Consider the following 15468-nt stretch of genomic DNA (forward strand, 5'->3'; position numbering starts at 1 on the left):
CATAACATATAAGTGATACAGGTACATCACAGTAGATTCCGAACCAGTGTAGTACACACTTGGAACTTTTTATACCTTTTAAAATTGCCTTTAAACTTGACCTACAGAGATTCCTTTCAAGGATAGATTTTTTTTGAAAGAAATTACATAAAGAGAATGTCTCAGCATGCCAGTATTTTTTAATTGCAAAATAATAAGTACTTAACATTTTCGTGGCATTTGTGTGGCCAAGACTGGGAAATGTGATTCAGTGATAATGCAGTTAGGTACATTCAGTCCTGGTCAAACAATTGTATTCAAAGGGTGTGGATGAATTGAAGAGAGGTGGAAAATGAAGCCTTTTAAGGATATTTATTAGTGACTTAGATTAAGATAATAGGAGACCTCATACATGTTAAAATGTCAGTGAAACAAAGCTCAGGGGAATAGGTAATCTGTTGAATAGCTAGGTTAGAAATAAAATACTGATGATGACTACAAAAATGTTTGTTGTTTCCAATTTTGTAACAAGTGGAAAAAAGGGAGAAACACTTAGCAAGTAGACATTCACAGAGATTAAATGTCACATCTTGAACTTTGATCCTCAAAAGCAGTCAGGACTAGGAAGACCTAGTTTAATTGAAATTTCTATGAAAAAGATTAGAGGATTTCACCCACTTGCAAGTTCAGTGCACACCAACAGCATTAATGTCAAAGCTGGAATCTTACACTGCATAATAAAAATATTTAATATGATTATAGGCACTTTATTTTTAAAGTCAAGTTTACTGAGGTATAATTTGTTGCTGTTGTTAGGTCCTATAGAGTTGATTCCGACTCATAATGACCCTAGTACAACAGAATGAAACACTGCCCTATCCTGCGCCATCCTCGCAGTCTTTGCTGTGTTTGAGCCCATAGTTGCAGCCACTGTATCAATCCATCCCATTGAGGGTCTTCCTTTTTTTTTTGCTTACCCTCTACTTTACCAAGCATGATGTACTTCTGCAGGGACTGGTCCCTCCTGATAACATGTCCAGAGTACATAGGCAAAGTCTCACCATCTTCACTTCTGAGGAACATTCTGGCTGTACTTCTTCCAAGGCAGATTTGTTCGTTCTTCCGGCAGTCCATGGTATATCCAATATTCTTCACCAACACCATAATTCCAAGGCAATTCTTCTTTGGTCTTTCTTATTCATTGTCCAACTTTCACATGCATATGAGGCAATTGAAAACACCATGGCTTGGGTCAGGTGCACCTTAGTCCTCAAAGTGACATCTTTGCTTTTTAACACTTCAAAGAGGCCTTTTGCGCCTGATTTGCCCAATGCAATATGTCGTTTGATTTGTAACTGCTGCTTCCATATGTGTCGATTATACCCGTAAACCAAACCAGTTGCTGTCAAGTCGATCCCAACTCATAACAACTCTATAGGACAGAGTAGAACTGCCCCACAGAGTTTCCAAGGAGCTCCTGGTGGATTTGAATCGCCAACCTTTTGGTTAGCAGCTGCAGCACTTAACCACTACGCCACCAGGGTTTCTTATAGATCCAAGTAAAATGAAATCTTTGACATCTTCAGTCTTTTCTCCATAATTTATCAAGGTGGTGTTTATTGGTCCAGTTGTGAGGATTTTTTTTTTCTTTATATTGAGGTGTAGTCCTTACTGAAGGTGGTAACCTTTGATCTTCATCACTAAGTGCTTTAAGTCCTCTTTGCTTTCAGCAAGCAAGGTTGTGTCATCTGCATATCGTAGGTTGTTAATGAGTTTTCCTCTAATCCTGATACTGCGTATAATTTACATATTATAAAATACACCCTTTTTACTGTAGCATTCTATGAGTTTTCATAAACTAGTACAGGTGTAGAACCACTATCACAATCAAGATATTGGACATTTCTATCACCCCAAAGAGTTCCCTCTTGTCTCTTTTAGTCAGCCCCTCCCCTCACCCCACTCTCTAGCAACCACTGGCTTTTTTCTGACTCCATCATTTTGCAAAGCGTTTTCACATAATTTTTTTCATTTAGTTCTCGTAAGATCCCTATATTAACATTATTATCAATGTCTCCATTTTATAGATGAAGAAACTAGGATTCAAAGTTAAACAAGTTTCCAAAAGCTACTCTATACAAGTAGTGGAGCCAGGACCTGAACCCTCATTTTCTAGCTCCCATGACCCTTTCACCAAGGCCTTTGCTCCAAAAGCCCCACTCTTCTCTGGCTTGTTCTACCACCTCCAGGTGGATCCCATCCTAGGGAAAAAAAAAAAAAAAAAAAGAGCCAAGGTTTAACATTCACAGTAACGTACTGGAGGGACTGTGTTTCTCAACCTTTTTATCATTATTGTCCCCTTAAGGAGACTTTTTAGACTTTTTTTGTTTGTTTTTGTCTAATCACCATACGTATACTCTATATACTGATATATATACTGTATATATAGGGTCGCTATGAGTCGGAATCGACTCGAGGGCACTGGGTTATATCTGTCATAAATAAAAAGAGTAAGATTTTTTCACTCCCTGAGAACCAAGTTTCATTCACTTGGGGTCAATATTGCCCCCATTGAGAATGCTTGGCTTAAAGCAATGTTTGTCAACCACTGTCCCATCGGGCATACATGAACCATGAGTGCCTGTGAGAGACATTCAAGGTTATATCCAAATTTTTATGACACTCTAAAAACTGTACGGAAAATAGATGATGCGCTGTTCATGAAAGCATTTAAAGAATGTGTAGGTAAGTAAACTCTGGTGGCATAGTGGTTAAGAGCTTCAGCTGCTAAACAAAAGGTCAACAGTTTGAATCCACCAGGCACTCCTTGAAAACTCTATGGGACAGTTCTACTGTGTCCTGTAGGGCCACTGTGAGTCAGAATCGACTCGACAGCAGTGAGTTTTTTTGGTTTATCACTTTACCAGACTGTCATCAGGTAGTCGTAACTCAACACCCACAACAACAGATGTTGATGTTACCAGTTGCCTTATGTCCAAAATGTAGAATATGTGCTTCTTAGTTTTTTTTATTCTTTCCTTTTTGTTGTTTAAAAATTAGCGAATTTAAAATTGGCAAATATTTATAAATGGAAATAACTATAATATCACAGTTAGTTATATAATTGCTACAGCTGTTTTTAGCACACTGCTGCATCATCAATGAAAGATGTCTTAGATAGTGCCTGCTTCCCATCACTCAGGTGAAACTCAACCCTTTCACCTGCCTGAATACATTGTAATACAAATGATCGAAAGTAACTTCATTATATGTTGTTGTTAGCTGCCGTAAAGCCAGCCCCCAACTTGAGGTGACCCCATACACAGCAGAACGAAATGCTGCCTGGCCTGCACTGTCCTCATGATCGGCAGGGGACTAGAGAGTTGTCATATAGAGTGTTTTCATGGCTGATTGTTGGAAGTAGATCACCAGGCCTTTCTTCCTAGTCTGTCTTAGTTTAGAAGCTCTGCTGAAGCCCTGTTCAGCATCATAGCAACACACAAGCCTCCACTGACAGATGGTGGCTACACATGAGTTGTGTCTTAGGCTGTTGGGTTCTCTAGAGAAACAAAACCAGTCTTAACAATCACAAGGTGCATTGCTGGGAGTCAAACCTGGGCTCAATCAAACCCACTGGACCATCATTACTCCCCTTTTATTATATAAACCCATTGCCATCAAGCTGATTCCAACTCATTGGGATCATATAGGACAGAGTAGAACTGCCCTATAGGGTTTCCAAGGAGTGGCTAGTAGATTTGAACTGCTGACCTTCTGGTTGGTAGCAGAGCTCTTAACCACTGTACCACCAGGGCTCTATTATATAGAATACCTCAAATCTAATTTAATATCCAAATAAGCAAAAATGTGCAAAATTTTCTACTTTATTATAACAAATAATGGCAACATACAACTGACTGTGACTCCGGTTGAGAAAAGTTGGTATTCAGGGTGGAAAATGTGAAGAGGACATGAAGCACTTAGAAGATCTTATAAGGGAAACTTTTTTTTTTTCACTTCTTTTTTTAAGTTGTATTTGTTGTTGTTAATATATACAGCAAAACATACATCAGTTCAACAGTTTCTACATGTGCAGTTCAGTGACACTGATTGTATTCTTCAGGTTGTGTAACTGTTCTCACTCTCCTTTTCTGATTTGCCCCTCCCCTATTAACATGAACTCCCTGCCTCCTTAGTTTCCTGTCTTATCTTTCCAGTTGCTGTTGTCAATTTGATCCCATATAGACAGTTCTTAAAAGAGCACAATGCTCAAGGCAGGCATTCTTTATTAGTTAAGCTAAACTATTGTTTGGTTTTAAAAAGACTTTAGGGAATATTTTTAGTTTAAAGATTATCCCAGGGTAGTAGTTTCAGGGGTTCATCCAGCCTCCATGGTTCCAAAAGCTCTAGGTACAATGAGAACTTGAAATTCTGTTCTGCATTTTTCCTCTTTTGATCAGGATTCTTCTGCAGAATCTTTGATCAAAGTATTCAGTAATGGTAGCTGAGCACCATCCGATTCTTCTGGTCTGGTGGCAAAGGAGGCAGTTGTTCCTGGAGGCAATTAGCCATGCATTCCATTTCCTCCTACTTTTCCCAATTCTCCTTCCTCTGTTGCTACAGGCCAGTAGAGACCAATTACTGTGCCCTGAATGGCTGCTTGCAAACTTTTTTTTTTTTAGTTGTACTCTAGGTGAAGATTTACTGAGTAAAGTAGTTTCTCATTAAAGAATTAATACACATTGTTTTTGTGACAGTGGTTGCCGACCCTACGACATGTCAACACTCTCTCCTTCTCGACCTTGGTTTCCCTATTACCAGCTTTCCTGTCTCCTCCTGCCTTCTTGTCCTTATGCCTGTGCTGATGTGCCAGTTTAGTTTCGTTTTGTTTCATGGGCCTAATCTTTGGCTGAAGGGTGAACCTCAGGAGTGACTTAGTACTGAGTTAAAAGGGTGTCCGGGGGCCATGCCCTCAGGGTTTCTCCAGTCTCTGTCAGACCAGTAAGGGTGGTCTTTTTTTGTGAGTTAGAATTTTGTTGTACATTTTTCTCCAGCTCTACCTGGGACCCTCTGTTGTGATTCCTGTCAGAGCAGTCAGTGGTGGTAGCCGGGCACCATCTAGTACTGGACTCAGTCTGGTGGGGGCTGTGGTAGTTGTGGTCCATTAGTCCTTTGGACTAATCTTTCCCTTGTGTGTTTGGTTTTTTTCATTCTCCTTTGCTCCAGACAAGGTGGGACCAGTAGAGTATCTTAGATGGCTGCTCACAAACTTTTAAGACCTAACGGAAACTTCTTTTTAATGAAGGTTTCAGTCTTGAAAGAAGGGCCTTAAAAGAAGTATTAGTGCTCTTTTCAAATATTTAAATGGGAGGTTGGGTTATGACAGGCTATCTTTTAAAGAACAAAAAATTTTAATTTTGATGAACTCCAGTTACCAATTTTTTTTTCTTTTTTGTTTTACTTTGTTATTTTGTCTAAGAAAATGTTTGCCTAACCCAAGGGCACAAAGATTTTCCTTTATAAGTTTTGTAGTTTTAGGTCTTAGTTTTTAGGTTTAACTCTGTGATCCATTTTAGTTAATTTTTGTGTACGGCATGTGGTATAGATTGAAGTTTCTTGTCTTTTCTTTTTTTATTATTATGGATATCCAATTATTTCAGTACCATTTGTTGAAAAGACTGTCCTTTCTTAACTGAGTTGCTTGGGAATAAGTCTCCATGGCTCTCAGTTTTATCCTCTGGATTCTTGGTTCTGCCTGCTGAGTCATCCTTCCTCTTTAATGAAACACAGCACATATTTGCAGCCAAGTGGTTTTATCAGCCTGCTTCCTGCTAGCAGAATTTTGGGAGTCCAACCGTCTCCTTTCCTTTTGTGACTTGTCTGTCCCTTTCAGATGAAGTTGGTAATGTTTCTGTGGAAATAAATTTTTCAAAAACTTTGTGAATCTTATATATGTTTAACAGGGATTCACTCCATTAGTAAAAAGTCACATCCAGAGTTTTTTTCAGAATAATCACTTTTCAACTTGGCTCATGCTGAGATTGCTGAGGGACAACACCTTTAAGTTCCTAGAGGCCCTCTGGTTTGATAATGAAGTATCTGTGAGGCACACCTTAATTTCTTGAAACGGTCCTTTTTGTGATTGAAAAATCTGAACTTTTGACCTTTCTGAGATATTAGCAAAAGGTTGTATAGTCATACTCTTGATCTTTTCCGTAGATCCTGCTTTCCTTACAGTGAATGCCTTGATTTTATTGTCTTTTTGCCATCTGGAGAAGCTGAGAATTTTAAAAATCGTCAAGCCCTGTTTCCATTTGAACAGCTCTTTCCTCAAGTGATCTCTCTCCTCTTACATTTTAATATAAGTGGAAAGAAGAAACCAGCTTGAAAATTTCTTTAATATCCAAGTTTATTTCTTTCAAGTTCTGCTTTCCACATAGCTACAGGGTACAATTTTACTAAGCTTTCTGCCAACTTAACAAGGATCTTCCTTGTTTTAATTTCCAGTAACATGCTCCTCACTTCCTTCTAAGCCCTCATCAACAGCATCCTTAAAGTCCAGGTTTCTACTTGCAGTCTGTTCAAGGAATTTTAGGCTTTCTCTGTCATGCTACCCAAATTCTTTCATTTTTCCCCACTACCAAGTTCCAAAGCTACTCTCACATTTTAGGTGTTTGTTATAGCAGTGCCTCACTTCCTGGTACCAAACTTTGTATTGATGTTGTATTGCTACATAACAAATAGCCACGGGCTTGGTATTTTAAAACAACAAATGTTTACTACCTCACAGTTCCCTTGGGTCAGGAGTTCAGGTACAACTTTGGTGGGTTTTCTACTTTTTGTATAATACAAAAATTAAGGTTTCCTCTGGGTTGCATTTTCATCTGAAGGCTTGATTTTAGGGAAGAATCTACTTCCAAGCTCATATAGGTTGTTGGTGGAACTCATTTCCTTGTAGCTGCGTTTCTGAGGGCTCCGACTTCTTACTGGCGATCATCTATAGGTCACCTTTGGGTCCCCATAGTTTCCTGCCATGTGGCCCCTTATACACCTTCTTATAACATGGCAGTTTACTTCTTCAAGGCCAGGAGCAGAATCTCGCTCCACTCTGATGAGAATGAGCCTCATATGATGTTAACATAATTGTGGGAATGCCATCCTCTCACCTTTGCTGTGTCTTACTGGTCAGAAGCAAGTTGCAGGTTCTGCCTGCATCTGAGAGGAAGGGAATATACAAGGGTGGGACTCATTGAGAGTTACCTCTGGGTATGTACCCCACAGATAATGTAGTAAACTGAATATTGTTCCCCAAAGATATTAGGTCCTCATCCCTGTAATAATTTTATCTTATTTGAAAAAAAGTTTCTTTGCAGATATTATTAAATTAAGGATCGTGAGATAAGAAAAGTATCCTGGATTATCCAGGCGAACTGTATATTCAATCATATGTATCCTTGTAAGAGGAAGACAAGACATATGTAGAAAAGATTGGCATGTGACAGAACAGAGAGATTTGAAGATGCTGGCCTTGAAGATTGGAGTGATGCAGCCATAAACCAAAGAATGGCCAGCAGTCACTAGAACAGATTCTCTCATAGCGCCTGCAGGGGAAGTACCACCCTGCTGACGCCTTGATTTTTATCCCCTCCCTCCCACCCCCCAAAAACAAACCGTTGCCACTGAGTCAGTTCTGACTCATAGCAACCCTATAGGACAGGGTAGAACTGCCCCATCAGGTTTCCAAAGCTGTAAATCTTTATAGAAGCAAATTGCCAGCTCTTTCTCCTGCAGAGTAGCTGGTAGGTTCAAACTGCTGACTTATCAGTTAGCAGCCAATTGCTTAACCACTGCAGCACCAGGGCTCCTTGATTTTGGCCTAGTAATACTGATTTCAATCTTCTGGCCATCAGAACTATGAGAGAATAAATTAGCCAGTGTGTGGTAATTTGTTATAGCAGCCACAGGAAACTAATATAGATGGGTATAAAATCATACCTCATGTTGCTTTTTTAATAGATTTCACTGATTACTTACACAATGAGGCTTAGTATCTTTTCGTAAGATTATTAATCTATTAGGTGTTTTCTTCTTGACTTTTCCATCTCATGTCCTTTGTCTGTTATTCTTTAGATTTGGTTCTCTTTTTTTATTGCTTTTTATTGATTAGTTGGAGTTCTTTACATAGTTCAACTACTAATCCTTTGTGAGTAATATGTGCCACTGAAGATGTTTATATTCCTCTACACTATAGCTTGTTTTTTTTTAACCTCATTTATGGTGTCTTCTGCACTCAGAAGACTTTTTTCAAATTTTTTTTATTATGGGGAATTTTAAACACACCCAGAAGAAGAGAGTCTAGTATAATAAATCTTCCATGTACCTGTCTTAGTCATCTAGTGCTGTTATAGCAGAAATACCACAAGCAGGTGGCTTTAACAAAAAGAGGTTTATTCTCTCATAGTCTAGTAGGCTAGAAGTACGAATTCAGGGCACCAGCTCCAGGGGAAGGCTTTCTCTGTCAGCTCTGGAGGAAGGTCCTTGTCCTCAGTCTTCATTTGGTCTGAGAGCATCTCAGCACAGGAATCCCAGGTCCAAAGGATGCACTGTGCTCTCGGAGCTGCCTTCTTGGTGGTATAAAGTCCTCATGTCTCTCTGCTTGCTTCTCTCTTTTTTATCTCAAAAGACATTGACCCAAGACACTACCTAATCTTGTAGACCTCATCAGTATAACTGCCGCTAATCCATTTTATTACATCATAGTGATAGTATTTACAACACATAGGAAAATGACATAAAATGGTAGATGATCACACAATACTGAGAATTATGGCCCAGCTAAGTTGACAGATATTTTGGGGGGACACAGTTCAATCCATGACATACCCATTACTCAATTTCAACAATTAGCAATATTTTTTCCCAGGAGTATTCTTCTTATCCTTCAGGGCTTGTACTTTTTTGTGTGTTATCTAAAAAATTGTTAAATAAAGGTTGTGTTGCTATTATTTGTGAGGCCAGGTATTTCTGTCATGATAACTGGTTCTTTTTCACGTTTATATAAATGTCGTTTTATGTGTAACAGTTTTTGTTTTTAATATATCCAAGTTTTAATATATCTCTCTACCCATGTGTCTTAGTTATCTAGTGCTGTTATACCAGAAATACCACAAGTGGATGACTTGAACAAACAAATTTATTTTCTCCCAGTTTAGGCGGCTAGAAGTCTGAATTCTGTCAGCTCTGAGGAAGGTCCTTGTCTCTGTGAGCTTCTGCTCCTGAGTGATCTTCATGTTGCTTGGCATCTCTCTTCCTCTATCTCTGCTTCTCTAGCTTGCTTGTTTAATTTCTTTTATATCTCAAAAGAGATTGATTTAAGATACACCCTATGCTAATCCTGTCTCATTAACGTAACAAAGACAACCCATTCACAAGTGGGATTATAACCACAGACGCAGAGGTTAGAATTTACAACACAAATCTTGGGGGTACACAATTAAATCATAACCCTGTGTTAGTCTGTATCATCTTCCTGAACAGCCTGTACTTTTCTTGTTTAGCACAAGATATAGATTCTTGGGAATTCACCATTGTCCCAACCATGTCGTGCATGTTACCATAGAGCTTGTTGAACATGCTCTTATAAGAAGGTTGATCGTTCAGAAGATATCAAAATAAAAGTCCGAGTCAGCTACATTTTGCAAAGTAATTCCTCTTTTTTTTTTTTTTTTTTTTAGTGTGCCACCTGGGCTTGAAGGCATGAAAGAACAGGACCTCTGCAACAAGATAATGGCTAAGATACTAGAAAATTATCGTACCCTGTTTGAAGTAGAGTGTACAGAAAATGATAACCAGAGGTGTGAAAACCTGGCTAGGCTTATCATAGTAAAGGTAAGTAACTTTGGTGTTTAATTTTCAGTATTGTTATCACCTGGATTAAAGGTGTTTTCTTTAAATCGTTTTCTGTCACAGAAAGTCCGTGTGGCTATAGCTTCAGGTTATTGTGCGTCTGTGTGTTGGATTCTGTTCATGCAGTCTCTTCTATCAAGTGTTTATTAAACTGATACATATTCTTCTAAGATTGCAGAACGATAGTGATTTTACATTTCCTTGCTGCAGTCAAACATCTCAAAAGCACTTACGTGAGTTCAGTACTCTGTCCGATGGACCTTAGCACCCGCTTTTATGGAGGCCTGCTGTTAGAGCAACCATGTGTGTGTGTTTTAGTTCAGGAGTGCTAGCTTACTAACTCGATTGTAAATTCCTGAAAACAATATTGCTGTGAGTCTTTGTGTCACTCCTATGTGTAGCACATTTTCCATCTCCCACCTCAGATTTTAAATTCCATATGTGCAGTCCTTGGGAACTATCATCAGTAAAGCAGAGTATTTTAAAAACACGTAAAGGAGTCCTTAACAATACTATTTAAGTTTTATATACTTACTGATAATTTATAGCAAATCCCTTTATAATTAGGAAAATTTGTGTAGATCTCTAACTACAACTGAGAATCAAAGGATAAAGCATCAAAATCAAACCCTTAAGATGTGGGAGAAGAGGGAAAGCATGTTTTTTCTTTTCCGTTTACAGGGAGGTGAATTGTGATGGAGTTGATAGAAGAGAGTTCCTCAGTAGGTTTCCTGAGACTTATCAAATTTTCAGTCTGAAATCTACTTTTGTTGATTTGTATGGTGATGAACGATAAAACCAGAAGCACTTGGTTTGGGCATTGAAGGGGTGTTTCATCTCTTCTTCCAGTTGAGGCCATGACTTTGAAAAAGGTAATAGGTATCAAGTAACATCCTACAAAAGCAGCAAAAGACCAAAAGTAGGTTTTCTTGACTGGGACTTAAGCTATTAACACAGCAGACTCCTTATAAGGGACAGAGCAATCTCTTGAGAACTGAGACGAATGCATTTAGCAGGACTCTTGCCAAACAGATAAAATGAATTTTAAACTGAAATTTGAGGAAACGGGAGAACAATGCTCAAATAAAATGATAAAATGAGATACTTTTGAGAAAAACAAGTATAACCTGGGATGAGGGTAACATGGTAGCTGAGATGTGTCAGTAATTCACAAGAAAAAATAGTAGGGAAAAACATTTCGGTTTTGCTATAAAAAATTAAATTATTTTTAAACAGAAAAACAATCTCCCTTAAGTTTGTCCTCTGGTTCCTTTGCAAAGAATCTCTTTTTAAAATCTCTTTTTAAATCTCTATTTTAAAAAATATTGAAAGGCTATTGACTTTCCTTTTAATACTCATGCCTTTTTATAAGGGCTGATAAGACAATAAGATAAACCTAAAATTTAATGGAAATAGGTAAGTATGATCTCATAGGCAGGACAGACTTGCTGAGATATAGTCACTGGAACACAGCAAGGAGTGGTACCATGCTATACAAGTAAAATACACCTTTTGTGATACGTGCTAGAGTGCCCTGATTTGAAATCCTTGAGCTACTAAGTTTAAGCATGGTGGAGAATATAGCCTGAGAGTACAAGATGGAACACATAAATAGATAATATCGTGGGAGCCAGATATCTTAGGTGGGTAAGGAATATGACAGCCAGTCTCGTAATTACTGCACCACCAGGGTTCCTGCACTGAAGTACGTCAGGCAGTATCTACAGTATGACACTTGATTCTGAGCACTACATTCTGACTCCCTAGACAATCACCACTGGTCCTCATTTATTCTAACTAAATATGTATTTGCCTGGGTGACTGCCTTTTACTTCAGTTACCATACGGTTGATGGCTTCTCAGTTATAACTCCAGCCCCAGCCTATCTGAAAAGCAATGTTTTTGTTGTTGTTAGATGCTGTAGAGTTGTTTCCAACTCATAGTCACCCTGTGTACAACAGAATGAAATGCCATGCAGTCCTGTGCCACCCGCACAGTCATTGCTATGTTTGAGCCCATCGTTGCAGCCACTGTGTCAATCCAACTCATTAAGGGCCCTCCTCTTTTTTGCTGACCCTCTACTTTGCCAAGCATGATGTCTGTCTCCAGGGACTGGTCCCTCCTGATTACGTGTCCAAATTACATGAGACAAAGTCTTGCCATCTTCGTTTCTAAGGAGCATTCTGGCTGTACTTCCTCCAAGACAGATTTGTTCATTCTTTTGGAAGTCCATGGTATATTCAATATTCTTCACCAACACCGTAATTCAAATCCTTCAATTCTTCTTCTGTCGTGCTTATCTGTTGTCCAGTGTTTGCGTGCACATGAGGTGATGGAAAAGACCATGGCTTAGGTCAGGCATGCCTTAGTTCTCAGAGTGACATCTTTGCTTTTTAACACCTTAAAGAGGTCTTTTGCAGCACATTTGCCCAATGCAGTACGTCGTTTGATTTCTTGACTGCTGTTTCTGTGGGTGTTGATTGAAGATCCAAGTAAAATGAAATCCTTGATGATCTCAGTACTTCTTAAGAGCAGCAGAGCCATATTCCTCATTACCTATAAAAAACCATGCTAGTGCCTTAAATTACAGCACCAAAAACATCACCTCCAATCTGGCACTGAAAATTCCTTCAAATCAATCTGGACCTTATTTATTTATTTAACATAGAATAGTGGAAGGAGCACTGATATTAGGGTTAAAAAAAAAAAAAAAATTCCTGTTCAGTCAATTCCAATTCATAGTGACACTATAGGACAGAGTAGAACTGCTGCGTAGGGTTTCTAAGGAGTGGCTGATGGATTCAAACTGCCAACCTTCCGGTTAGCAGCCACTCACTTAACCACCTATATCTGTAATCTGGCTACTCAGCTTAGCAGTGTAACTGTGCACAACTTATAATATCTTTGTCCATATTTATTCTCAACTAAAATGGGGAAAACACTGTGGATTTATTGTGGATTGAAACCATTAATGCTTGTGAAAGTGTTTTCAAAACCAGTTAAATACTATAGATATTTAAGGTATTCTGAAATATTTTTCCTTTGAGTGATAACATACAGTGAAATCCTCGAGCTACTAAGGATTGGCTTTTGCTTACTGTGAAATGACCTGCTTAGAGACATACTTCAGTAGATGAGTAAGCATTGAGCACACAGTTAAGACCTCCAGCTCTGGAATCAAACTGGGTTGGAATTTCCAAGTATTGTGACCCTGGGCAAATTATTTAATCTCTCCCTCAATTCTGATTTTCTCATTTGTAAAATAGGAAAAATATCAGTAACAAATCTGCAGAGTTTTTTTGTGAGAGATGAAATCAGACAATGCTGGCAAGTTTTTAATAAATTTTAGCTTTAAAATAAAGTAATAATTAGAGTCACATCACTTCTAGGATATCATCTTACTTTATCTTTTTAAAGGGAATCAGGCTTGATAATAGAAGAAAAACTGAGAGTCAAAAACAGACAAAGTTGCCAGTAAAGATACGTTACTCATGAAAGAAGAGCTACTGCTTCTAGATGTTTTTTCCTATTAATTCAGTATTCTGGTTTTGTTAATGTGATTAAATTAAATATCCTTTCTGTCTTGGGAAGTACAAAAACCTGACTGGGCCTTTAATGGACAGAAGGGTGTGATTTTAGTATTTATATGTCTAACCAGAATCTGCTTTCCAAAAATGAATATAATTCTCTTTTGTTATTTAAAAAAATACGTATATGTGTGTATATATATATATGAAGTAATTTTGGTTTTTCACAGTTGGTTTCACATGTCAGCGTGATTCTTTTGAAATCTTCTTTAATTTTTAAAATAACCTCATGAGATAGACGTGTAGTGGTTGAGAGCTACGTCTGCTAACCAAAATGTCTGCAGTTCGAATCCACCAGCCGCTCCTTGGAAACTGTATGGGGCAGTTCTCTTCTTTCCTGGAGGGTCGCTATGAGTCGGAATGGACTCAACGGCAACAGGTTTGGTTTGGTTTTGGTTTCATGGCATACATATTATTATTAGATGCATTTTTTTTCAAATAATTTTTATTGTGCTTTAAGTGAACATTTACAAATCAAGTCAGTCTGTCACATGTAAGCTTATATACACCTTACTCCATACTCCCACTTACTCTCCCCCTAAGGAGTCAGCCCGCACCCTCCTTCCAGTCTCTCCTTTCGTGACAATTTCGCAAGTTTCTAACCCTCTCTACCCTCCTATCTCCGCTCCAGACAGGAAATGCCAACACAGTCTCAGGTGTCCACCTGATACAAGTAGCTCACTTCGTCAGCATCTCTCTGCAACCCATTGTCCAGTCCCTTCCATGTCTGATGAGTTGTCTTCAGGAATGGTTCCTGTCCTGGGCTAACAGAAGGTTTGGGGACCATGACCGCCGGGATTTCTCTAGTCTCAGTCAGACCATTAAGTATGGTCTTTTTATGAGAATTTGGGGTCTGCATCCCACTGTTCTCCTGCTCCCTCAGGGGTTCTCTGTTGTGCTCCCTGTCAGGGCAGTCATCAGTTGTGGCCGGGCACCATCTAGTTCCTCTGGTCTCAGGATGATGTAGGTCTCTGGTTCATGTGGCCCTTTCTGTCTCTTGGGCTCTTAGTTGTCGTGTGACCTTGGTGTTCTTCATTCTCCTTTGCTCCAGGTGGGTTGAGACCAATTGATGCATCTTAGATGGCCGCTTGTTAGCCTTTAAGACCCCAGACGCCACATTTCAAAGTGGGATGCAGAATGTTTTCATAATAGAATTATTTTGCCAATTGACTTAGAAGTCCCCTTAAGCCATAGTCCCCAAACCCCAACCCTTGCTCCGCTGACCTTCGAAGCATTTGGTTTATCCTGGAAACTTCTTTGCTTTTGGTCCAGTCCAGTTGAGCTGACCTTCCATGTATTGAGTATTGTCCTTCCCTTCACCTAAAGCAGTTCTTATCTACTAACTAATCAGTAAATAACCCTCTCCCACCCTCCCTCCCTCCCCCACCCTCCCTCCCTCCCCCCCTTGTAACCACAAAAGTATGTGTTCTTCTCAGTTTTTACTATTTCTCAAGATCTTATAATGGTCTTATACAATATTTGTCCTTTTGCCTCTGACTAATTTCACTCAGCATAATGCCTTCAAGATTCCTCCATGTTATGAAATGTTTCAGAGATTCGTCACTGTTCTTTATCAATGCTTAGTATTCCATTGTGTGAATATACCATAATTTATTTAACCATTCATCCATTGATGGACACCTTGGTTGCTTCCAGCTATTTGCTATTGTAAACAGAGCTGCAATAAACATGGGTGTGCATATATCTGTTCCTGTAAAGGCTCTTATTTCTCTAGGGTATATTCCCAGCAGTGGGATTTCTGGGTTGTATGGTAGTTCTATTTCTAGCTTTTTAAGAAAACGCCAGATAGATTTCCAAAGTGGTTGTACCGTTTTACATTCCCACCAGCAGTGTATAAGAGTTCCAATCTCTCCGCAGCCTCTCCAACATTTATTATTTTGTGTTTTTGAATTAATGGCAGCCTTGTTGGAGTGAGATGGAATCTCATCATGGTTTTAATTTGCATTTCTCTAATGGCTAATGATCGAGAGTATTT

At 38.9% G+C, this 15468-nt stretch overlaps 1 protein-coding gene across 3 annotated transcripts in view; it reads left to right on the forward strand.

Annotated features, from left to right (window-relative positions):
• Nucleotides 1-15468, forward strand: part of FAM13A (family with sequence similarity 13 member A) — a 339988-nt gene that overhangs the window by 110091 nt on the left and 214429 nt on the right. For all 3 annotated transcript variants that reach the window (XM_049885727.1, XM_049885728.1, XM_049885729.1), the window contains one exon: nucleotides 9714-9867. In XM_049885727.1, the coding sequence (XP_049741684.1) occupies nucleotides 9714-9867 (154 nt within the window). The remainder of the gene's footprint in view (nucleotides 1-9713; nucleotides 9868-15468) is intronic.

Source organism: Elephas maximus, chromosome 5, assembly GCF_024166365.1.
Source record: "Elephas maximus indicus isolate mEleMax1 chromosome 5, mEleMax1 primary haplotype, whole genome shotgun sequence".
In the NCBI taxonomy this organism is placed as follows: Eukaryota; Metazoa; Chordata; class Mammalia; order Proboscidea; family Elephantidae; genus Elephas; species Elephas maximus.